Source organism: Numida meleagris, chromosome 7 (genome assembly GCF_002078875.1).
Source record: "Numida meleagris isolate 19003 breed g44 Domestic line chromosome 7, NumMel1.0, whole genome shotgun sequence".
NCBI classification, from domain to species: domain Eukaryota; kingdom Metazoa; phylum Chordata; class Aves; order Galliformes; family Numididae; genus Numida; species Numida meleagris.
This window is the reverse complement of record NC_034415.1, coordinates 20,845,980-20,869,996: the sequence shown is the minus strand read 5'-3', so window position 1 is coordinate 20,869,996 and position 24,017 is coordinate 20,845,980. Positions and strand designations below refer to the sequence as shown.

Sequence of the window (24,017 nt, the reverse complement as noted above, 5' to 3'; positions counted from 1 at the left end):
GTTCCCCACCGCCTCATCCCCCCCGGTATGTGACAAGCCGCGATGTGAATCATCCCGAGGTGACCGAGTTCAGAGTTAAAGCCGCCCTGGGGCAGGGTGTTCTGTGGTAGAAGCCGCCCTGGGCAGCACCATTTCCCCCCACCCGCCCCGAGCTACCTTTCGCTGTAGCGTGACCCCAGCTCCCTCTTTTCCCGGGCGACATCTAGCTTTTCCCGGTGCCCGCTCTGCTTGTAGGGCGCAGGGCCGGGCGGTGCGGGGGTGATGGGAGGAACGCAGCCGCTTCCCGGCACAGCGGCGGGGGGTGGGGCGGTGACGGCGGCCCCGGGGACCGGAGGCGGAGCCGAGGGCGGCCGCGGGCGGAGGCGGCAGCGGGGGCGCCCGGGGCCGGGCGGCGGTGCGTTGCGGGAGCTGTGCGGTGCGGGGCTCGGAGGCGCGGAGCGCGATGCGGGCGGGCGAGGAGGCCACGCACCAGCTGCTTGGCCGGCTGCGGTTCCTGCTGCAGTGCAGCGAGTGCTTCCGCCGCTCCCGGCCGCTGCCCGCCGCGCTGTGCTACGTGCCCCGCGAGGTGCAGTACAAGATCTGCAAGGACCCCGCGGCCGCCGCCGCTTCCTCTCGCAGCCTGCTCAGCGTCTGGGACGGCCCCGGGCCGGCGCGAGGCTCCAAGCGGGCCACCATCGAGGTGCGGAAGGGCGGCTGCCTCCGCGCTACGGGCGAGGAGTACCGCAACGGCGAGGGGCTCTGGGTGAAGCTCAGCAAGGTAACGGCTAGGGGCACGGCTGTCGGTTCCGTGCCCGCTTCGGGAGCGGGATGTGTCACCTCGGACCGGGTGTGCCTTAGGAGCAACTGGAGGAGTGCGGGGTCTGCTGTGAGCTGGAGGAGGGCTGGGTCCTGGCGCAGCGGTTCAGAGATGGGGGAGATAAGTTGGTGCCAGTGGATCCCGTGGAGAGGAACCAGCAGCAGCAGCACCAGATCTTTAGCACGGATTACAAACCTGTGGCCAGGTAAGGCCTACGCTGCTGTGTTCTGCTGCCAGCCAGACATATGCAGCGAGACCTAGAGATGATGTGTGACCCAACCATTCTTCCAACCCATTGGCTCCCCTCAGACAGCCATCCCTGCTATCCCATTAGCCTGTGGGGTGACACCAGTCCTCCCAGTGCTGTTCCCACAGCCCTTGGGCACCACTGGTGCCTGTACACCAGGCTAAGGCAGGAATCACACTGGCACACTGAGCGCTGACCCTTTCTTTTCCCTTATGTGACCCTTCCATTTAGCTGGGAACAAGTGGTGGACCTGATGTACTCCATGCGGCTGGGAGAGAAGCCCACACTAGTCGAGCCGGATGAGGCTGTGGTGCAGAAGTTTCGGTACAAGCACAGCTCATGGAGCGGTACCGTGGTGCCCTGGGGGTGGCCATGCCTGCAGGGCTGGGAGGGCGGGTGCTGGCTGATGCCTTCTGCATCGATGCCACCCAGCGATGGCCTTTGCTCCAGGGATTGTTGGAGCAATGGCGTAGCACTATTCCTGCTGGGCTGGGGTGGCCATAAACACCTGGCGTGGCACTAGAGATGCAGCTGTTCAGGGCCATCCCATGTCCTGATGGCAGGATGCTGGGGCCGCCTTGAGCTGGGCCATGGCTCTGATGGGTGGGTATGGGGCACAGCGTGGTCTCCTCATTCCGTTACCATGGACCCCCATAGGTCAGTGCCCCCAGATTGGAGCTACGAGCAGGACATGGAGCTGGGGCGCTTCCTGTATGATATCACCGAGAGGGATCTATGCTGCAAGGACTGCGTTAAGGACCACCTCAACAGCATAGAGGTCTCCTCACAGCTGGTGCGTCGCGGGGCTCCTCTGTCCCCTACAACCTGCTGCGGCACAGTGTGCCCGAGCATCCTACAGCTGCAGGGAGAATCACCTCCATGAGGGGAAGGGGCAGTGGTGGTCTTTGCTGCATTAGTGAAGCTGCCAGGGTGTCTGCAGCAAAACTGTCCTGGGTATGGCCGTGGTGTGCCCAAAGGTGCTCAGCTTCCTTCCTCTACTTGTTGCGCTCTTCCAGGATGACTTCAAAATATCCCACCTGACAGACAACCAGGCAGACACCTTCTGGGAGAGCAACGGGCCCCCTGGGCAGCACTGGGTGCGGCTCCACATGAAGAAAGGCACCATCATCAAGTGAGACCCGAGGATGTCCCCTCCCTGGTGGCGGTTGTGCCAGGGACAGAGCATAGTCTTCCTCTCAAGTGCAGCTTTCCCTGGGCTGCAGCTCCAGGAGGACACAGCCCTGTCCCTAGCCCTGGGATGCCTCTGACAGCATCTCTGAGCAGCTCATGAGGGGAGGACAATGCTGCCTCGTGCTCTTCTTGTCCCCAGGAAGCTGTGGCTGATGCTGAATGCAAACATCAGCTCCTACATCCCCAGGCGGGTGGCGGTGTACGGAGGGCCAGCCAACAGGCTGCAGCACCTGAGAACCGTCCTGATCAACGAGTGAGTAATGGGAGAGGAGCAGCCTCGGCCCAACTCCATCTGCCAGCCCAGCACCTTCATGTCTGCTTCTGAGCTTCATCTGTGCTGTGTCAGCTGAGCTGTGGTGTACTTCCTCCTAGCTGGGGATTTTGGAGGGCATTCCTCCTCTTTCTTGCCTCTGGGGGTGCAGCACTGCTGCTGCCTGAGTGCTTTCTGAGCACCTCTGCTGTGCTGTAGTTGCAGTGCTTTACCTCTCTATCTGCCCTGCATCCTTGTAGCACCCTTCTTGAGGTGAGCACCTAGAGGTGCGAAGATTTCCTCCTCCTCCCCCAAGACTCATCTGTTTGCACTTTTTGGATGATTTCCGTTTGAAGAAACACCTGTGAGACCATCAAGGTCCCTTTCCTGGCGGTAGGAGCTGTCTCCACGCTGCATCCCGGCAGCCGCAGTTGTTTTTCCCTGCATACCCGTCGGTCTTTGCAGGGACCTTGGCAAGGGCTTCGGAAACACCAGTGAATCACACACCGACTCACTCGTCCTCTCAAATCACTGCTTCCTCCAAAAATGGACCACCCTCACTGTTCCTCACTCTTATTCACGCAGCTAGCTCTGCTCCAATGTCTGTGCTGAGGCGGCCGCTCGTGGCCACTTTGCCTTCCTGCCCTGCTTTGTCCTTGCTGACTCTGTGCTCTTTCCTGGCTCTTCTCTGGATGCGATTCCCACCTCCTTCAGGACATCCTCTGTGTTGTGAGCAGCTGCTCCTCTCTGCTCCATCCCCTCCTGCTGCAGCCCCGGTGAGGCACGGGGGCTTTTGCTGCTGAGGACTTTGGGGTGCTGGCATGCCCTTGGTGGGAACCCAGCTTTGTCCTCGCCAGGGCTATGCCCTGCAGCCCTGCCATTGGTCCATGCTGCCTGCAGGAGCAGCTATCAGAATGTGTGCATCCTGCGTGACTTGAATACCCACATGCCGGTGCTGGAGATCCGCATCTTGGAGTGCCGAGGTGAGCTCGTGCAAGGGATGCAGCCACCTCTGGTTTTTTCCCTGCCCCACCGGCTGCTTTGTGGGGTCATGGGAGGAAAAGCTGGCATGCACCTGTAGCATCGCTGTCCTTCCCTGGCAGAACAAGGGTACAACGTCCGGCTACGAGGGATTAAGTTCAAGTCCTTCTGGGAGAGGGACCTGAACCTCAACGCAGACATGTTCCAGACAGCCGAGCTGGTGCGCTACCCACTGCTGGAAGGGGTGGACGTGGATGTGCTGTACCGCAGGGCCATAGTTATCCAGAGGTACAGCATGGGGACAGCAAGAGGAAGGACAGTGCCCTGGCCTCTAGCATGTGTCGTGCTTATAGCCTGCTGGCTAGACTTTTCCTTGTGGTTCCCCATCCAAGCATAGCTGCTTTAAGTGCCTGGGGGGCACTGTGCTGGTTATGGGGGTAAGGGACCCTGCACAGCATCCTCATTCTGCTCCTCCCCGGTCTTCAGGTTCACCCAGCTCCTGGACAGCGTCCTGGAGTACCTGATCCCCATCTCTGATGAAAATGACAGCACCTTCAGTGTGCTCAGGGTGAGCATTTGTTGGGCTCCTTTGAGATGATGTTGTTAGGACCATAGGGTCCTGGGCTGGGCTGGGCTGGGCTGGGTGCCATGGGACATGTCCCCATTTTCCCTGCACTCTCCCTTGAGCCAAGGAAGACAGACCAGCCCAGGACTCACTCTGATGTTCTGTACCCCAGCTGTTGCAGGAGGGATGGGGGAAGCTGAGCATCCCCTGTGACGCTGAGGAGGGCAAAAGAGGGCACGTGGGGCAGAATCAGGCCTCTAACCCCACTGCGCGTTCTCCATTAGGGCATGAAGCCGTTCCTGCAGCTGTGCAAGCTGGGAAAAACCCTCATCACCCAGTGCCTGCAGAGCTCAGAGAGCAGCCCACCTTGTATGCTGCCAAAGCTGCTCATCAACCGGCAGCTGGCCCGTGAGCACCGGGCTCACCCTGAGCTGGACCCTAGTGGCCGGAACACAGTCTTCACCCAGGTACAGTGGCATCAAATCAGGTGCTTGACCATTTGGCATCGCTCAGCATCACTGCGTCTCCATCCCCCTACATCATGCTCTTCTGCAGGTGTATGAAAACCTGAAGCCTTCCAAAACCAACAACCATCTCCTGGACTACAGGTGGGTTTTCAGCTTCGTGTCACCTCTCTGGAGCAGGATGCAGGTGATCAGTGCTGCTGTTCCTCTCGGAGAGGGTTTGCACAGGGCTATTGCTTCCCCACAGGTGGCCTCAGACCCACACCCAGTGGTGGGAGTGCAACTTCACCACAGAGGGCATCATCGATAACGGTGAGAGCTCTCCCGTCCCTCCCTGGGCACAGCTTGGGGTTCTGTGCTGTGATGGTGCCCTGCTCTGCGCGTGTGCCCCATAGGTAGAAGTGCTGGTGGTTGAATCCTGCAGACTCGTTGTGTCCCACACTAACTACAGCCTCTGTCTCCTTTGCAGGCGGTGGTTTTCGGGACTGCCTGACAGACATCTCAGAGGAGCTGTGTCCCAGCTCGGGTGATGTCCCTGTGCCCCTGCCCTTCTTTGTGCGCACGTCCAACCAGGTTTGGCACCCCCAGCCCAGCAGCATCCTCGCAGCAGACTCTGGGCAGGGGTTGAATTAGGGTTTGGTGTCTCCCTCCCACAGGGTAACAGCAGCAGTGACACCAGGGACATGTACGTTCCCAACCCTTCCTGTAAGGACTTCCCTAAGTATGAGTGGATCGGACAGCTCATGGGAGCAGCCCTGAGGAGCAAGGAGATTCTGGTGGGCATGGCACTGCCTGCCTGGCTGGCAAACAGCTTTGGCGTGGGTCAAATCTATGCCACTGGTCCCCCTGCCACCATGTTCCTCGGCTGTGCCGTCCTCGGCTGGTGCTAGGGAGAGCACATCTCCAATCCCTCTGCAGGTCCTGGCTCTGCCCAGTCTGGTGTGGAAGCAGCTGTCAGGGGAGGAGGTTATCTGGAGCAGGGACTTCGCTGCTGTGGATGCGGAGCTGGTGAGCAGGGCTGGGGCCATGGCATGTGCTCCTCTGTCTTCCTCCGGCTCTGCTGTGACAGCATTGTCCCTTTGGGTGGCAGGTGAAGCTGCTGGAGATGCTGGAAGGAGTGGACAGGGAGGCCTTTGACTTCATGTTTGGCAAAGAGCTGACCTACACGACGGTACGGAGCGACCAGCGCATGGTGGAGCTGATCCCTAAGGGTGTCAGCACTGTGGTGCGCTTTGAGGACCGCAAGGAGTTCATCCGTCTGGTGCAGAAGGCTCGGCTGGAGGAGAGCAAGGAGCAGGTAACGCCACGGTCCTGGCCATGCAAGGGGATCACTTGTCAGGTCCTCCAGGTACCTTCTGTCTGGCTTGGCTGTTCACAGTGGGTTAGGGGCCTGCCGTGGTGACATGGCTCTCCTCAGGTGGCGGCCATTCGTGCTGGGCTGCTCCGCGTGGTGCCCCAGGCTGTGCTGGACCTGCTCACCTGGCAGCAGCTGGAGAGGAAGGTCTGCGGGAACCCCGAGGTGACGGTGGATGAGCTGAAGAAGTTCAGTAAGTAATGAGCGGCATTAAGGTGCGCTCATGGATGCTGCTCATCCTGCACTTGTCCTGCCCTGTGTGCGGGGACAAGTGGTCGCCCCGCACCCTGGCACCCCACGTTGATGTCTTTCGTGGAGCACTTCTCACAAAGTCCCTGTGCATTCCTTGCCACAGTCACCTTTGAGGACTTCCACTCTGACAAATCCCGCATCCAGAAATTCTGGGATGCCCTCCAGAACTTCACCACCGGTGAGTGACCACTGTCCCCCTCCTCACCCACTGGGCTGGGCCTGCCGGGTCACTTCTTCCCCTGGGAGCGTCCCTTGGCTTTCCCAGGCCCTAAAGGTGACCCCAGCTCTGTTCCCTGTCCTTCCCCAGAGGACCTCAGCCGCTTCCTCAAGTTCGTCACTGGCCGCAGCCGCCTCCCGGTTCAGATCACCATCTACCCGGACCGATCCATGTGAGTCTGGCTGTCCTGCAGGCTGTGGTCCTGCCATGCAGACCCCTGACCTATCTCTGCTTTCTCCTAAGCCCTGAGCGGATGGACATGATGCCTGAGGCCTCCACGTGCTCCTGCACCTTGTTCTTGCCCAACTACTCCTCGTGAGTCTGCTGGGGGATGGGGATGCTTGGCCTTCCCGCCATGGGGGGCAGTGGGACAGTTCAGGAACGGGCCAGGCCCTAACCCAGTGTCTTGCCCCCAGGGTCAAGATGTGCGAGGAGCTGCTGCGCTATGCCGTGTATAACTGCATGTCCATCGACACCGACAGGAATGCCTGGGACGAGTGGCAATAAAACCACTAATTGGTCACAGTTGTGTGCTTGGTGTGGAGAGCACAGTGTGGGGGCTGTATGTCCTGTCCCTTCCTCAGCCATGGGTGCACCCCCATCCTCATCCTCTTGTCCCCACGATCCCGTGAATTCAGTGGTTCCCTCCCAACTCAATGCAATCACTGTGGTTTCCTGCTGCCTGGCTGGGGATGCCCCCCCCCCGGAAACCGTCCCCCTGCAGACTGCTCCCTGCATTGCACCCCACGGCCCCCCACGGTACAGTTCCACCCCAGGCCGCATGGGGGCGCTGCGCCTCCCCGCAGGCAGACGGCAATCCGCGACTCGGTGATCCCGCGCTCCTCCCCTCGGTGCTCCTCTCGCTGACCTGGCCGCCAGCCTGGGAGGGGATCGATCCTATCGGCGCTCTCCCGCCGCTCCGTGCTATCGATGCGCTCGGCTCTCCAGGCGCATGCGCACTGCGCGCCGGCGTCGCCATTGTGGTTCTGTCAGAGAGGTGCTGGGTGCCGGCGGGCGGCAGAGTGGAGGTAACGACAGGGTCGAGCGGGACCGGTGTGGCTGTGGGGGAGAACGGGAGGCCGTGCATGCTTCCGAGCAGCCGCGAGGGGTGCACTTGGGCCGGGCTGAAGCGAACCGGTCTTACCCCGGCTCGGCTCGGGCCGGGCCGGGCCGGGCCTGCCCGGTGCTGCCGTGGGTGAGTGATGCCGTTTCTCTGCCGTAGATGGAGTTCCAGGCCGTGGTGATGGCGGCGGGAGGCGGCTCTCGCATGACGGACCTGACTTCCAGCATCCCGAAACCGCTGCTCCCGGTGGCCAACCGCCCCCTGCTCTGGTACCCGCTGAACCTCCTGGAGCGTGCCGGCTTCGAAGGTGAGGTGGTGCCCGGGGTGGGGAAGGGGACAGGCGGCTTGCCCTGCGCCCTGCAGCCTTCCTGACACCGCCTCTGCCGCCTCCATCGCTCATCCCTCCACCTTGTGATGTTCGGTCGCTGTTCTGCTTTAGCAGGAGGTCTCTTTTCTACACTGGAGCTGGTTGTGACCCCCTGTTCCCAGCATCGTGCCCTTTCCTTTCAACTGCAGGCCACATTCCTGTGCATGCTCCCTTTCCACCCCTTGCCCCCCTCCACATCAAGATTTTCCTCATCCAAATGCTTTTCCTAAGTTTGGCGTCTTTGCCAATGTTGTTAATCATAAGTCTTCTCCACGTTTACATCTGCGAGTCATTAACAATGGTGGTGTGAGGTGCACGTCAGCTCTCTTGGATAGTTGTTGTTGTGTAGCTCTCTTGGTTTGTTGTTCCAGTTTGGCCTGAAGCTCAGGATTACCTGCTCTGTGTGAGGCATTAGGTGTTGCTGCAGCGAGCAGCCGAGTGCTGGGCTTTAGGCAGAGCCGGGCAGGGGGAGCTGCCAGCCTTGTAATGCTTGCATTTATACTTTGCTTTTTTGCTGCTGCTTTTGTTGTTTCCCCTTGATAACTGCACTGTTCTATGCTTTGAGTTGAGACTGTGATTTTTTTTTTTTTCCAAACTGATGCTCTTTTCTTTAGAGATGTTCCGATTAGCATATGTGATATATTCACGTTAGCTTATTACTGTTTTGGTGTCCAGGAATAAAGGGAAGAATAAATGTAGGCTTTTGCCTTTATTTTGTTTCATTAATAAATCCTTGAGAACCTTTCTATGTCCTTTGAAAACTTGGACGTGCAAGGTATATATGCAGCTTTGGTAAGCAACCAGCCATTTCCTTGCTTTTCTTGCTTTTGCTCCCTGACCAAACAGTACGTTCTTGTGTAAATTCTGTAGTGGAATGAATTCTCTCCCTGGATTATAATTTTCATTATTTGTTAGGTGACAATTTGGTTCTTATTACTTGCTTGTGTCATCAAATAGGTATTCCCCAGTCTGATTCACTGCTTCCCTTTTGTCTCAACTGCAAGAATGTCATCCTTCCTAATATTTAGGGCTTTGTCCTTCTCACGAAATTTATGCTAAAATGTGGGCATATGGCTCCCACCTGACACCAATTCCTTCTCCACTGGTTACTTCTTGCCCCTGTTCTAGCTGGCATCCCGCACAGGAGTGAGAGGGGAGCCCCCCAGTAGCCCTGGTACCAAACTGCTGCACAACTCCCACGCATCTCTGATGTTTACATTTCCTTCTTTTCTGTTAACAGTTTCAGGAGGATGTCATTTTTGACCGGTGCAGATATATTCTTAGTGCGTTTTCATTGTACAGCAGGAGCTTCTTAGGCTGACGGCTGTTTTGTTTGCTATACTTTCTTTAAAATCCTGTGGAGAATGCAGTGGATGGGTGGTGATTTTTTTATTTTTTTTTTTAACTTGAGCCTGTGTCTGCTGCTTTTTCCTCCAGGCCAAGGGATAAGCCTTCTTGCTCTTTTGTTTTCTCATTCATTTTTTTTTCCTGCAGAGCTTCTGTTCTCATGTTCTTCGTTTTGGAAAATTTGCTTTCATGCCATGATTGATATTCTTCAAATACAAATTTACCTTCTCTCTTCTAGGTGGAACAAGTTTGTTGTTTACAAACTGCTCCAATTCTTTGCCAAGCTGGTGCTGGGCAATAGTTTAACCAATGCATTGTGATGCTGTGCTTGGTGGTGGTGTCCAGAGAGCTGTACAGGATTGGGTAGGGCGAAAGGCAAAGCTCCAAAGTGTTGCTGTTGCTTGGTCTCATCCTGCTTTCCTCTTCTAGAGGTCATTGTGATTACAAGGAAGGAAATCCAAAAAATGCTAAACTTGGACACAAAAATGAAGCTGGATTTTGTGTACATCAGTGACAACGTGGACATGGGTACGGCAGATTCACTGAGGCATATTCACCAGAAAATAAAGGTATTTTTGTATTTTATTGAACTTGACTAGAAAACATTTGTTTAAACTCATCTTCTTTATTTTTTTTTCCCATTGCACTGTAATACCCTGAGAGCTGTACCATGTAATGCTATTGCAGGAAGCTGAATTTCCTGATCTGCAGAAGATCTGACTGTTGTGTAGGTCACCTCACAGGGGAGCTAAAACAAGGACTTGACTAGAAATGATGGCTAGGAAGGCCAGATCAAATCCAGGCTGGGCACTAGCTGCCTTTTAGTCATTGTTAGCTTTCTGGCAGGTTAATTAAAGGGTTGTATTTGCTCATATAGTTTTTGATATCATGTATGATAGCTGTTGTCCAGTTTGTGCTTGGGGAGGCATTTCTGTAGGGGTGCAATCAGCTTATGCAACACACTGGTATGTGAGGAAGCTTAGGCTTGGTTCTTTCCATTAGGCTTCAGTTTTCTGCTTTTAGTGGCGAGGTTATGTGATAAGCTCTGAGATAAACAGTGCCCAAATGTGATAAAGGGCTACTTATTGCAGTTGGATGCTGTTTTAATAAAAATGATTGTTTCTTGAGTTTTAATTTCTAACTGCACAAGTAAAAACACTCCAGTATAAGGCAGAAATGCTACTTGGAGCTCTTACCAAGATCTGGGATGGAATTTTGTTTATGTGGTTGTCATATGCTTAATCTTTCTGATTTGTTTCCTGTCTGTTTGTTTAGGCCATCTTAGCCAAATTGACTGTTTAAATAAAGGTTGCAACAGAACATCAGTGGACCATTTAAAGTCCTGAGGTGTCTTTTGTCTTCTTCAGGCACTGTTGAAGGTAATAAACTGCAGTATAACAGTCTGTGTACTTCCAAGTAGACTTCAATCAAGACAAGAAGAAACTTTCCAGATAAATATGGGTATCCAAGTGGCACAGTGAGAGAGGTTTTGTAAGGTATCCATGCGCAGACTATAATAAATCAAAGGGCAAATGAGATACAAAGAGGTAAAGCAAAATGAATAAAGTTATAGTTTGACTGAAGAATTCTGTCGTGTGGAGAGCTGCCCTCTGTAATAACTCGGGTAGTATTTTTTTACATGTGTATGCAGTAAGGAAGTCTCTCTGCATGGCGAATCTTGACTCAGACCTTACAGTTTTATTGCCTGATCAGGGTGATCAGCCCAGCTGGCTGGGTGCACATCTTTTTGGCAATGCAGGCAGTTTTGTTAGAGGAAGCCTGGGAGACAGTAGTAAAGTGTATGGAGGTAAGAACATAGGCCGTGTTGTTAGAGGAGGCAGTGTTGTGTTAGAGGGTTAGAGAAGGAGGAAGGCAACATTCAAAAACAACCATTTTCTTCAGTAGACTTCTATGTGTGAATGGCAGCAATTGCTTCTCCCCTTTTTATTCCACGTCTAGCTTGTCTGGCCAGAGAGGACATAGTGGTCTCTTATTTGAAATAAGTCTATACTAAGTTCTCGAGCAGATTGCTATGCTGTGTATTTTGGAGTCATTCCTCAAGTAAATACATACCACTCATTTACCTCTTACAGGATATACCCTCTCCTGTGCAACAGAGGTGAGAGAACTGCACGGCAGAGGTAGCTGAAAAGCTGTAGTCTGTGGTGCAGCAGGAGAGGGATCTCACTGCAGAATTAGTTTTAACCAGGGAAACAACTGCTGCTTGTGGCCATAGTTTGCTGGCAGGCTTTTTGCAGCCCATGCCAAGAGCCTGATGAGGAGTTTAAACTGGTTGCTGAGACTTTTATTTGTCGCAAATTGAGTTAATTGCCCACAGACAGAAGAGCAAGTATGCTCAATAAAAATGAGGTAACGTGGCACAACATAGACAACTTTCCTATATGCAGTGCAAGTGATGTGGAGTAAAGCCAAAATTATTAGTGCACTGTAAGAAATATGTCTAAGGCTAGCTGAACAAATCCTGAGATGCACAGAAATGTTGGACCACTCTGAAGCGTGAAGTCTCATGACATGCTGCCTTGTCTGGCCTTTGACTGAGTTCCACCACTGAGTGTTGCTGCTTGCTGTGCCTGCAGTAGCAGGTCTTTTTGCTGTGCTACACCTTCATTAATAAAGCTTGATACTGTTCAGTCTAGGTGTCAAAATTAGATTTATAGATCTGCATTCAGACGTAACATAAGAATGCATGTGTGCAAAGCCTGTAAGGGCTAAGGGGAGGTGGGTAAGACTGTCCTTGTGCACGGTAACAAGCAACTAAGTGCACCAGTCTTACTCTTTCCTGTTGTTCAGTGACTGCATGAAATCACAGGAAACCTGGTCAGGGTTTTGTTTGCTGCTCACCCACTCTACACAAATCTTAACTTCAAGTGCTGATGCAGAGCATGTATACCCTTTGCTGTTGCGGAGCTCCTCCTGTTATTTTTGGCTGTCTCAACCAATATCAGATTGATGAGGTACCAGCTTTATTAGGCATTTCATATTGTTTGTCAGTCTGAATGTATCCTTTTCTTGCATCTTTCCCAAAATAAAGATAACGTGCTGAAATTGATTCCTAAAGTCGCTTCTTTGAAAATAAATGCACAGCATTGTCCTTTTGTGTAAGGATACAAATGCGGTGTGTGTGAGATCTTTGTGACGACAATCCATCTGTTCCTTTCATTGCTTTCCTGTAGACAGTCTTAGCCTTTCCTTAGGATGGCCCTGGTTTCAGGATCCTTCTGCAGTAGTTGCACATTGTGACAGTTTCCATGGCTGCTGTTTTAATGTCCGCACTTGGGTGGGTTTTTTAATGTTTCATATTATTGTCACTTTTATTTGTTTGCCCCTTTACATTCCTAGTTTTCTGCTAATCTTTTGCAGGAATGCTGATGGGTAGCTGTTCAAAATATGGAGATGATGGTGAAACTGTAAAGGCTTAATTATTATTTATATAGAGTTAGAAAGGGTAGAACACAGACTGTGTAGACTCGGTTGATGACATGATAATAATGCTTCTGTTGAAACTGCAGCTTTACCACCATAGGGGTGTTTGCAGGTCTCTGTCACCTCACGATCTGTGCTGGTGTGAGAGCGTGAACAGGTTAAACAGACCTACTTTCCATGCCTCTGGGTTTGGATGAAAGATTGATGACCTTGCCTGGTCATGAAGAGTGAAGGGAGCTCTGCTGTCCCGAATTGGGCCTTGGCAAAAGGATACTGTATAGAATAGTTACATGTATTTTGGAAGATGAGGGTTTGCCTGTATCACTGAGTAAACTCATTACAGGAACGTTGATTTCTGTGCCTTCTGACTTCCATTTTTCTTTCAGTTGTTTGCTCATGCAAGTGTACCAGAGTAATTCTGAAGTAATTTACTTAAAGAAAACTTCAGTACTTTGGGGGTTATTGCCTTACTCACAGCATGGAAGTGAGACAAGTCCAGCAAGACTTACACGATGCAAAAAGAGGCATTACCATAGATGTCTTATGCTGTCTGTCTATCTGGCTTTGAAAGGCTGTGTGAAGGAAATATTGCTGCATGTTCATGTCTTTTTCCAAGAATCAGTGTCAGCAGTGACTTTGAAACTTCGGAACGTTATTTTTGTGGATACAGTAACAAAGTCAAATCACTCTAAATTCTGTATTAAGTAAATACCGCCTTATCCAGTGTTTGTTAGTAAAAGTAGATTCTGAAGTCTTTAGGCAGTATCTGTGCTTTCCTCTGCCTCTGAAAGGCACGTGTTGTCTCCTGCTTCTGTTGGAGTCTTGGCTTTGTCGATTATTTGCATTGAAGAATATTCTTGACCTGTCAGGGAGTGCTCAAAATGTTAACTTGAGTTAATATAGATGTGATGAGTTATTTTTATCTGAAATGGAAATCAACTCCCTTCTTCAGGAGATCAGCTTTTCCACATCCCTTACTCTTGTCACTTCCGGGTTCTGCTTTCTTAAGTTATCTTTCTTATTTCCCTCACTCACATTAATTGCTGTTTCATCCATCACTGGGAAGCGTAGGCTTGACATTCTTTGCTAAGGAACCTGTTGGTTTTCTAAGGGAGGAGAGGGTGTGAAAATATTTGTCTTTCTTAAGAGTTAGATTCTCTAAAGGGTAAATGGACAGACATGTGGAAGTAAGGATGGCTTAACCTAGCCCTGAGCATGAACAGCTCAATACCTCTTCCACAGGTGATGAGGAAACACCAAACTTACTCTGGATTTAGAATTAATTTTTCACACTCTTGATGTTTCAAGAATAAGGGTTTTAAAATGAGATCTGCGTTAATGAATTTTAGGAAATTAGTATAACTGTTTGGCACACTGCTATAAACTAGGAATGATGTTGCAGATGTGACAGCAGGTGCAAAGGTGTAATGTGATAGCTTCCATGCTCCTGTTTATTTTTATTAAGCATCCAAAGCTTGTCAACTGCCAAGAACAGAGTGGGAGGTGGGGAGTGTTTCTGTAAGAAGTGTGGTTTGTGTTTTGTTTCTTTTTTTCAGTCATGCATAATTGCTTTGTTCTCTTTAACTATCTCCAGTCCTTGGTTCTGGTTGTCGCTGGTAAGCAGCACTGGCTGGACAATCTGAAGAGCAGGGCAATTAGTAAGTGTCCTGAGAGTTTCAGTGGCATTACCTGGTATGCTTTCTAGCAGGAAGAGGTGTCTGCGTGCTGTCTGCTGCATGCAGTGGATGATGATGCCCTTCTGTTTCATAGGCAGCTTATCTCTCAGTGGTGATTTTTATTTTTGTAATATGGGCAGTAGACTGCCTGTTAAAGAGGTGAACTTGATGTCTCATGAAATTGTGTGTAATGTAATCGTGTAGCTCACTGAGGAAGGCGCTTCCTCTATAGCTGATGTTGGTGAATTCACTTTTTTCCAGTGTAATGTAAAGTCTTCTGTTGTGTCTGACAAGGCTTTCCTGTGGGATCATTCTCTCCAGAATGTTGCTTTGTGACTTCTTCATTCCAATTTTATGTCTCTGTTTATTTGGCTTCAACTATCCTTCTTGCAAGGCTTCTCTCACAGTTTAGTAGAACTCCTTTGGATGTTTCACTGGATCAGTATGCAAAATAGGCGTGCCATGGCCTGCCATGTTACAGCACAGTAACACTATCAAGAATTTGGTAACACAGTACTCGGGATTTGCGGATTAGTAACAAGAAATTTGACTAGGAGCCTAGCAGTAAATTTATGACATCTCAGAATGTACTAGCTGAATTAAGATGACGGTGAGCAGCCACTGTGTTGGAGGAGGGAGAGGTAAACGCAAGAGTAGAATGTATCACGTGAAGTATTTTTCTACTGCAGTGAGAAATTAAGGCAATGGGAAGATTTTTGTCTGGAATACTGCACAGGTGCGGAACTCAAATGCATCAAATATAGAACAAACACTAGAAAAGGAGATAAGGTATTCAGACTGAAATGCGATTGTGTTTAAATTTGCCATGTGAGAAGGCTGAACATTACAGGAAGGTTTTTCTCAATCAGAACAGAATTATGGAACAGTCTGCCCAAAGGGGTAATCAAGACAACCCCCCCCTCCCCCCCCCACAGTTTTTTACTGTGAATGAGAAGTCTTGTTTGTTTGTTTGTTCTTAAAGAAACTATGTAATGTGACGCCTGGAATGGCAGGAGGTGATACTGTGACTCAGGAAGTCTCTTTGAGAGCTGTATTTCTGTGACCTTCAGTTTGTACCATTCATCAAACTATTGCAGACCCTTTGTGGCTTGCAGGCTAGTGTTAACAAAAAGTAATAATAAGGCAAAGGGGGTGTCAGTGTAGTTTACAAATGAGTTCTTTAGGCATCTCTAATATTTAGCCTTTTTTTTTCTGTGCCAAATTTTTCCAGACCCGCAGGGCTGCTGTGTGGCACCACCTCTTGGGGCTGGGGCCTCTCCAGGCAGCAGGTTGGGAAACCTGGTTAAATCATGAATCTGTACTTCCAGCTGAGGTGGGAGGTGGGCTGGGTGTGCCTGGATCAAGCATTTGTCTTCTCTGAATCTGTATTATTTTCGTCTTCTGTTAAGCATTTTTCTCCCTCGTGTCACTCAGCTAGGCTCCAGCCAGTGATTAAATTGTGGCGTTCCAGCAGAGTGACAGCAATGGAACAATTTCACATTTTCCTTCCTTGATGAGCCCTTAGTTTTGTTAATGGAAGCCCTGACTAATATGCTGTGAGCTAATCAGCATGTCTTCTACTGCTATCACTGGTGAGTGCTTGCATGTGAAACGTTTCATCTCAGGTGGTCCACCTGGTTTTCCCAGTTTCAAAAAGTAAGATTTGAAAGTAAATACAGCTCTTAAAAAACAAAGCAAATTCTATAAAGCTACCAAGGTGAAGAAGTAAAAAAAAAAAAAAAAAAAAAAATCAAATATTCTCTTGGTGAATAACTGTAAAAAAAAACAACTTTCTTTGAACAAATCAAGATTGAAACTCCAGATTCTCTTGGTATGTGCATCTTTGGGAGCCATGTTGTGGAAAGTGTGATGTCACGGTGGTGGTCTGTCTGCTGTTGAGGGTCACTGATCCGTGTAGTCTTGGACGGCATGGCTAAGCGCTTCACTTCCTCTGTTGAAAAATCTCCTTTCCAAACACATGATGTAAGTAAGCTTGCTGTAACGGCTGGAAGGTGGAATCTGAATCCTTTTGGTACAGCTGAGCAGAGTTTGGTGAGCACGGAAAGAAAGACCTCAGTCCCCATAATACATAGCTATGTACTTTTTGTTCTGTGAGTGGAACTTAAAAAAAAAAAAAAAAAAAAAAAAAGAAATTAACCTCTCCCCGAGACTTAATGGAATGTTCTGTTTATCTATTTTAAAATAGTAAAAAGAATTTCATCTTTTTCTTTCTGCAGACCTGACAGAGGATACTGTTCACTTGAGTGTCTGTCTGAAAGGCAAATAAAAGTCGCTCTCTTGATGCTTTTTTGATTCTGCCTTTTACAATGGTGTTAGCGCTGCGTGAGAAAAGCAGCTGAATCGGATGGCAGCTCGCAGAGTGTGCAGCATCTTGTTTCCATCCCTACCTCCGGCGCAGGCAGTGAGTGTGATTGAAAGCTACCAGCGTTGAAGTGCTAGGCAAAATTAATTATGGATTGCACGCCCGAGTCCCATTCCCAAAGCACAGCTGATTGTCTTAGTAAAAACAAAATAAAACAGCTGTACTGGCAGGTGCTCAGGCTGGCGCTGGTGCTGGGGGGAATGATATAGCACTGCCTGACTGTGTGCTTGATGGATGTGTTCGGGACTTTGCTCTGATCTTTATTTTTCCTGGCAGGATGAGAGTCAGAGGATTCAACAGTTGTCGGGTTTTTTTGGCTTTTTCTTTTTTTTTTTTTAAAGTTACTCAGGTTGAGAAGTATGTAGCTAATTAAATTAATTATTTTGCTGCCAGGGTTTACTATGGAACAGGGTTAAAACACCAGAAGTCTGAATGAGGCAATTAGCTCTGAAGGTTAAGATCAAGAGTGGTTATTGGGGTATTTGCTCTTCTGCAGACTGTCAGCTAAGGAGAATGCCTCCCATTGTGTACACAGGCAAACAAAAATTCATGAGGACCTTAGGTGTTTTGCAGCAAGAGTCACTGACCAGCCTGAGATACCTGTCTGAGATTGTTGCATCTCTCACTGTACCTCCTATCTTCTAGGCCTGTGCTCATCATGTTGACCAGGGCTTCTTATTTCCCTGTGGAAATTCATTGTCAGCATTTTTTCAGCGTTACAGTATATGTTTTCATTTAGACCCTATGTGGTTTCTGATGAATTACACAAAGTGAACATATTTTTGTTGCAGACATGGGAAGCTTTTTGCACGTGTGTGTAACTGAAATAATTTAAAAGCATTCTGGTAAAAACACCGTTTTGCACTTTCTATACTTAACACTTTTCATATGCGTTGATGTGCCTGTTTAAGTCCCTTATTGTCAACTTACTTTATCAGACATAGGAAGCCTTCTACACTGATAAGTGAAACTCAAGTTGATAGTTTTCAGAAGTTGTTCTGTTATGAACACTCAAAGAAGTGATGAGTCTATGAGAAATGAACTTGTGCTTCTTGTATTTAATTTCCAAAGAGAGAATGAGGTGTTGCAAGTGGGAAGTCTGTATCCTTCAGCTGCTGTCTGTCCTCAGTGCTGTCGGTGGAGAAGCCAGCGCCTCGCCACGTCTGAGCCTTGAAGATGAAATTTCCCCTGTGCTGGGTTGGAGGCATGAAGGCGTCGCTGCTGTCAGTGTCACCCTGGAGCAGAGCAGGAGGAGTTGTGAAGGACTCAGTCTGGTGTTACTTTGTGCTGTCCTTGTATTGAGTGTTAAGTTGCCATCTGGTCTGATGTTTTAGTAATTTTTGATTGTTGTTTCCAATCTCCTTGGTCCTTCCCCATGAGAGAGACAGCTCTGGTTTCAGGTAGGGTGATATGTCCAAGGAGAAGTTCACTTACCATTCTGAAATAACATTCCCTCCTTGTTTTCTGCAGCCTTATCCCTTTGTTTCAAGCCTTGATGATTTCCACTTGTGTGGAATCTTCTTGGTTAGGATTTGGATCTTAACAGCCCTTCCCTCTTAAATGCTTGTGTCTTCATGACAAGTGTGGACTGTACAGGTGTCACGATTACTCTACTGAAGTTGATGTTTATTAGTGAGTATTCATCCCCCAGAAGAAAGTATAAAATTGCTTAGATAAAACACAAATTCATGTGTTCACCTATGTGCATATTCTACTTATTGGCAAGTGTGGGAGGGAACTGATGCCAAATGTCAACCCATGGAGTTACTTTAGAGGGTTTTTCCCTGTCTGCTTTTGCAGCTTGGTGCAGTAGCGTAATCTTGGTAACAGGAACAGCACCTCCTTCCCCAGAGACAGTCACTTTGCTAAGCTTTTCTTTTTTTTCTACAGTTTGTTGAAAGCCATGGTGAAGATTGGTGGACTTCTAGGATGCCTAGAGCTTCATTTTGCATTTTTGTAATACTGTACTAACTGGGAAACCCACGTAGATTACGTAGTTTTTCTTTGGTTCTGTGCTGAAAAGGGAAAAACAGTCGTGTTCTGATTTTCTTGAAGCGAATTTGGATGTTCTTCTGTAATGTAACTTCTGTTAGCTCCTCTGGGAAGGTGGTTAATGTTCTGGATGGGGACTAGTAGTGCTGGGAAAAGCAGCGGAGATCTCAGAGTTTTCATAGTATGTTTTTTTCCGCCATTTGCTGCACAACAAATATCACTGGAAAAATTGCATAGGTGCTAGGGGAGAAAACAGTATTGGAGAGATCGTATAGAAATCTGGGATTCAGAACCGCATTTTTGTGTAACATTGTGTAGCTAGTTTTTACAGGGGAAAAAAAGCACATTGGAACAAAGCAAATAAGATTTGACTGTATGTGGACGCCCAGTTTCTTGCAGGCTAGAAGGAAGTGGCAGTGCCATGAAGCTGTGTTTCAGAGGGGCTGGTTCTGCTGAGCCTGTATTTTGCAAAGCCAAGTAACATTTGGGTTTTCTGTTGGAACAGAACTGAAACTGAGTGTTGTGTAATGTCTTGGTTTTACCTTGGAAATTGCATTTCACACTTGTTTATTTAAGATCACACTGCTACTAGTTATGGGATGACAGTGATTCCTGAGGATGCGTGCTGTGTATGCTTGGTTTTCTTGTGTAACCTAGTTGGAGACTGGCAGGAATCGTTGTGATCCCATCATCTATAAGGTGCTCTGCACACGGTAGTTTGGGCTGTTACCCAAAGCTTATGGATGACTTGGTGTGTTTCTGAAAGAAGGCAAGTCTTCATTCATGCATTCTCATTGATGAAAAGTCTGTTATACCAGTTGGTCACTTATTCCAGGTGATGCTTATTCTTAAAACACCTTTCTTTTTCTGCATTTGAGCCATTGATTCCTCCATTTCTGCTTTTTGTTGTGGTGCTGAGCGATCTTTTACTGTTTGGGTAATTGCGGGCTGTGGGCAAAGGCTGTCTTTCTCTTCAATAACTTGAGCCAGTTGAGCTCCATTAGGACTACTTTTTATTATTATTGTTTGTATGACTGCAGCACCTGACTGCCTAAGGCTCTGCTTGCATTAAGTGTTAAGCCTGGGCTTGAGCTCTGGGCTTTGGCAGCAAGCCTGCTGCGCCGCTGAGATTGGAGCCCGGCTGCGGCATTCTCCTTTCTGTTTGTGGGAGGCAGAGTCCAAGAGCAGCTGCACTGCAGGTCTGGTCGTGCTGCTGGCCAGGTAGTCCTGGAAACCTTCCTTCCAGGAACACGAGCAATGAGGAGAGTGCCATTTGTTTCTGGAGCGCTCCTGCCTGGGAAGAAGGGATCTGTTTGTGCAGTACATGGAGCCGGGGAGAAGTCAGCTTGCCAGGCTCACCCTCTGTGAACTGGTGAATTCAGGGCCTGGGTTATGGGATGCTTCCCTGAACTTTAGCACGTGGTTCTCATGAGTTGCAGTGCACATGTTCTGGATGCCTTGTTTTAGATGGGGAAAACCTGTCTTCTCTGTGCATGCTTGGATTTTGGACACAGACACAGGAGAGGATACCTGGCCTCTGTCAGATGAGGAGCTCAAACTTGTGTAGCTCGTGCACGCTGATCTGGTGATGGCCAGATCTCTCCAGGTACAGTGATAGTAGGCTTCTAACAAAAGATTTGCATGACAAATACTGTGGTGGCTTGCAGGTGAATGCAGCATGTGTCTGAGGTGTAACAGACAGTCTGGCTGAGCATAAAATCACCTCCTTTGCAGAATGCAGGTAGTAGAGCTGACACCCTCCATTGATCTAAGGCAGAAGTACACTTGGTAAATAACTGGCAGTGGAAGGGATAAGCTATTTACAAAAAAGGCGAACAAATTTTGCTTGATGTGACAGAACAGGGGGAACCAGTAAAGAAAGGTTGCGTGGTTGGAGCGGGAAGCTGGGAAAAAGATTTTTTGAGTATTCCACTCAAAGTTGCACTGGGTGGAACTAAAGGAAAGATGGACTGCTAAGCTTGCGTCTAGACCAGAAGGTGTGCTGTTTGGTAAGCACCACAATATCAAAGTCCTGCTGTGAAAACATCCTTAATAAACTCATGAACTTGCGTTCATCTCTAAACTTCTGCTTTTGGTTGCTGATACTTGTAAATTACCCTTTTCCACCCCACGTGTCAGTTTCAGCAATAAGGAAGGAGACTTCCTCCTGGGAGGAGACAGGATGCCTCCAGGGCTTGAATATCTTTCCTGTTCCTACCTTATATATATGTAAATTAAAAAATATTGATTTTGGATGGTAGCTCTTGAGATGCAAAGATAACGTAAAATGGTGTTTTTGTTGTCAGATCCCATCTGATATAATGCATAGGATGAACCGTGTGATAGGACTGGGGTTAAGTCTCCTCCCCAGCTCCTGGCATCTTTCTTCCAGCTTTCTTTGAGAAGATAAACAGTGCTGCTGACAGGTTATGTGTGTGAAGGCATTCACATTGCCTTAAGATATCCTCACCTGATGAATTCAGGGCCATCCAAGAAACTAGAAGAGACTCCCTTTGGCTCCCAGATTGGCCTTTATTTTATGTTTATTTTTGGTTTTGGTGGGGTTGTTTTTGTTCGGTTTTTTTCCCTTTAAAGCCTTTTCCACCTTACCACCATCTTTCAAAAAAAAAAAAAAAAAAAGCTTTATTCCATCTTTTGCTAAGGAGAGATTACTGCTGGGTTTTAGACTGAAGGATACTGTGCTGCCCCTGCCCTGCATCCTTAGCAGAGTTAGGAAGGTGCTGGTCTGCAGCAAGCTTGCTGTTGTAGGGTGAATGTGCTGAAGGGAAATGCATCATGTCTGCTAACAAAGCACTAAATCATGCTTTTCTTCTGAATCTTGCCATCAAGGACATTACAAAAGCAGAGTGGGAATTCCCAGCCAAAGGCGGTCATTTCTGTTGGTGGTTAACAAGATCCTACAGACATCCAAAAAAAAAAAAAAAAAGAGGTTCCTTGCTTCAGTTACAGGAGCAGCCATAGAGCTTCAAAGGGGTCACAGGTGTGGAAATTGGAGGACTTTTAATGGAGGCTGAGATAAAAAGGGATTCTCTAAAGCTTTGGATGTACGTTTCCTGATCTGAAGAGCGGTGAGTAATGCAATTGCTCGGAGGTACCCCTGGCTTTGCCTGGGAGCATGCTAACAAGCAATCAAAATGTTTGCCCACAGCCAAACTGTTCTTTCCCTTTCCACTCTTTAGAATAATAAAAGCATTACACACAAACCCCACTGTTAATGCAACATATGGGTGAAGTTCCAGGCTATTGTGTTTAGAATTCTCAGTCTCGATTCCAGCAGTAATTATAACTTGTTTCTCTCCCGCTTGTTGTATGGTGAACGCCACAGGAAATGATGCAGAGTTCTCTGTGCGTGTGTTAACTTAGACTTTGTGCCTGCACTCAGCCTATCTAATCTCTTTATTTTCTTCTGTCAAAACCTCAACGTATAATACTGTGCAATTGGAAGCTGTTAGCATTTGACTTCAGTGTTTTGTCCGTGTTTGGTTCTGTTAGAATCTAGTTCCACTGCTCGTGGATACTTTGCTTCTTTTCTGTTTGTAATGCAATCTGACATTTGTTTTCCTCTTTTTCTTGAGGCTGATTTTGTTCAAATTAGAGATTTCCTTGCAACACATGTTTCCTCATTTTTCTATTCTGCAGTTTTTGAGGCCTCAGCAGTTGAGGCTATAAGGTCCTGCCCTTGTCTATACTTGACAGAAAAGGCATAGTGAATACCATTAAAAAGTCAGCGTTTGCTGCCAGCTAGCTGTGGTAACCCTGATATCTCCTGTTTGAACAGAAGGGGTCCAGCAGTCATAACCAAATATAAACGTTTTTCATGCTGCCTTTGTATGCAGGGTGTGAGAAAGTCCAAAGCTTTTTATTTATGCTGTATATTACACCATATAATTGCATCCATCTTTTGATCTGTGGTATGAATTAGCTCCATTGAAAACATGTTTTCTATTTTTAAATCGGTCATCTTGAACTGAGCTCTTGAAACATTCTGCGTTTTGGTTTTGTTTTTGTGTCGATGTTCCATATTGTGCTGGGCTTTGTATAATTGTTGACACGTTGGCTCAGAGTTCTTTCTCTGTGCAGCTTTGCTCTGTTTTATGTGACTCTCTTGATGTTTTATGTTAGACCGAGTATGTAAGTTATCTCACCTCGCAGTTCTGGCGCACGCCTGACAGTGCTGTGCTGTTACCCAGTGTTAGGAAGGCAGAGCTGAGAGCTGGGAGCTGCAGGTTGCTTACTGACTGAGCAGGGTGTGCAGCGTGGGCTGAGCTGGGCCCAGGGCTCCTACTGGGAGCACCAGGGGTGGGTGGTAAAGCACCTTCTCGCAGCTCACATCGTGGGTGGGATGGAGTGACCTCTGTAGTAGCTCATTTCTCTCCACTGATTGGATGCCGAGTCTAAATTCCGACCTTGAGTGCATAAAGTGCAAATCTGAATAAATCTGTAGTAAACAAGAAGTTACCTATCAAGGTTGGCAGATCTGGAAAATGACGGAAATTTCAAGCATTGCTTTCGTGGCCCATCCATCAGATGGTCCTTCCTGATTTAAGAGTGCCGCTTTGTCCTCCCCCCGGGTTGTAACGAGCGGTGAGAGTGCTGTTTGTATAGATCTGGGCGTGTGTTTTTCTTCCTTTGCAGTGGTTCTGCTTGGGGTGTGGACTTGCTGCTTTTTTTAATCAGCTCATGTTGATTCTTATCGTCTGTTTGTATAATAGTTTAGGGTTGATGTAATCACTGTGAGATGTATTTCATTAAGAGATGTGTGTATGTGTGTGTACTTAGGTGTTTGCATAATTCATGAAGTCAAGTATGTTCACATACCCCTTTGTTAGCACAGGAGAGCGTGTGGTGAGCGCATACCTCTTTGTATCTGCAGCGCATTGGGAAGGTGCACTGTAGTTGTATGGTATGGATAGAAGTTTATACTTAAAAAAAACCCACAAGCTCCACCATTTATTTTTTCAGGGTGGGCGCAGAAGAAAGAAAGTAAAGAAAAACACACACTTCTGCTAGGGTTCTAGGATAGTTTATTTTTTCATTCAGCCATTAGTTTATTCGTTCAGGAGTTGTACACTGGAAAAAAGTGCATCCATTAGACAGTGAGGGCTTTATTTATGAGGGTGGTGGTGTTTCAAAGGGGAGGCTGTCAAGTCCCAAAAGAGCCTTTCATGGTGTATTCTCAGCGTGCTTCTGAGGCCGCTGCTCTGCTCATCAGGAGGAGAGGCAGAAATGTGGGCTTTACAGAGCAACTGTGTGTTTCACTGGTCCCTGTGCTCACTGACGTTTATTTACATATTGGGAGAGTAAATGGGTAGAACAGATGGCAACCAGACATTTGGTGGTTCTGTTCCCGTATGCTCCTCAGGGGTCTTGCATTCAGTTTTTGCAAAAAGCTTGTCCTATAGTGAGG

General features: G+C 48.4%; 2 protein-coding genes across 3 annotated transcripts in view; both read left to right on the top strand.

Moving 5' to 3' along the window:
• LOC110402631 (E3 ubiquitin-protein ligase HECTD3-like) lies at positions 351-6,842 on the top strand. Its single transcript, XM_021404972.1, has 21 exons — positions 351-757; positions 838-1,001; positions 1,275-1,367; positions 1,701-1,836; positions 2,060-2,175; positions 2,374-2,487; positions 3,385-3,467; positions 3,588-3,753; positions 3,952-4,033; positions 4,315-4,497; positions 4,586-4,638; positions 4,742-4,806; positions 4,964-5,067; positions 5,151-5,270; positions 5,413-5,502; positions 5,585-5,791; positions 5,912-6,041; positions 6,204-6,278; positions 6,408-6,489; positions 6,561-6,632; positions 6,734-6,842. Exons 1-21 carry the CDS (start codon positions 443-445, stop codon positions 6,822-6,824), a joined length of 2,541 nt encoding a protein of 846 aa, XP_021260647.1. The 5' UTR covers positions 351-442; the 3' UTR covers positions 6,825-6,842.
• The window catches only part of EIF2B3 (eukaryotic translation initiation factor 2B subunit gamma), a 94,368-nt gene continuing 77,535 nt past the window's right edge, over positions 7,185-24,017 (top strand). For both annotated transcript variants that reach the window (XM_021404974.1, XM_021404973.1), the window contains exons 1-3: positions 7,185-7,345; positions 7,540-7,687; positions 9,524-9,663. In XM_021404974.1, coding sequence (XP_021260649.1) covers positions 7,540-7,687; positions 9,524-9,663 — 288 coding nt within the window. In that variant the 5' untranslated portion in view covers positions 7,185-7,345. The remainder of the gene's footprint in view (positions 7,346-7,539; positions 7,688-9,523; positions 9,664-24,017) is intronic.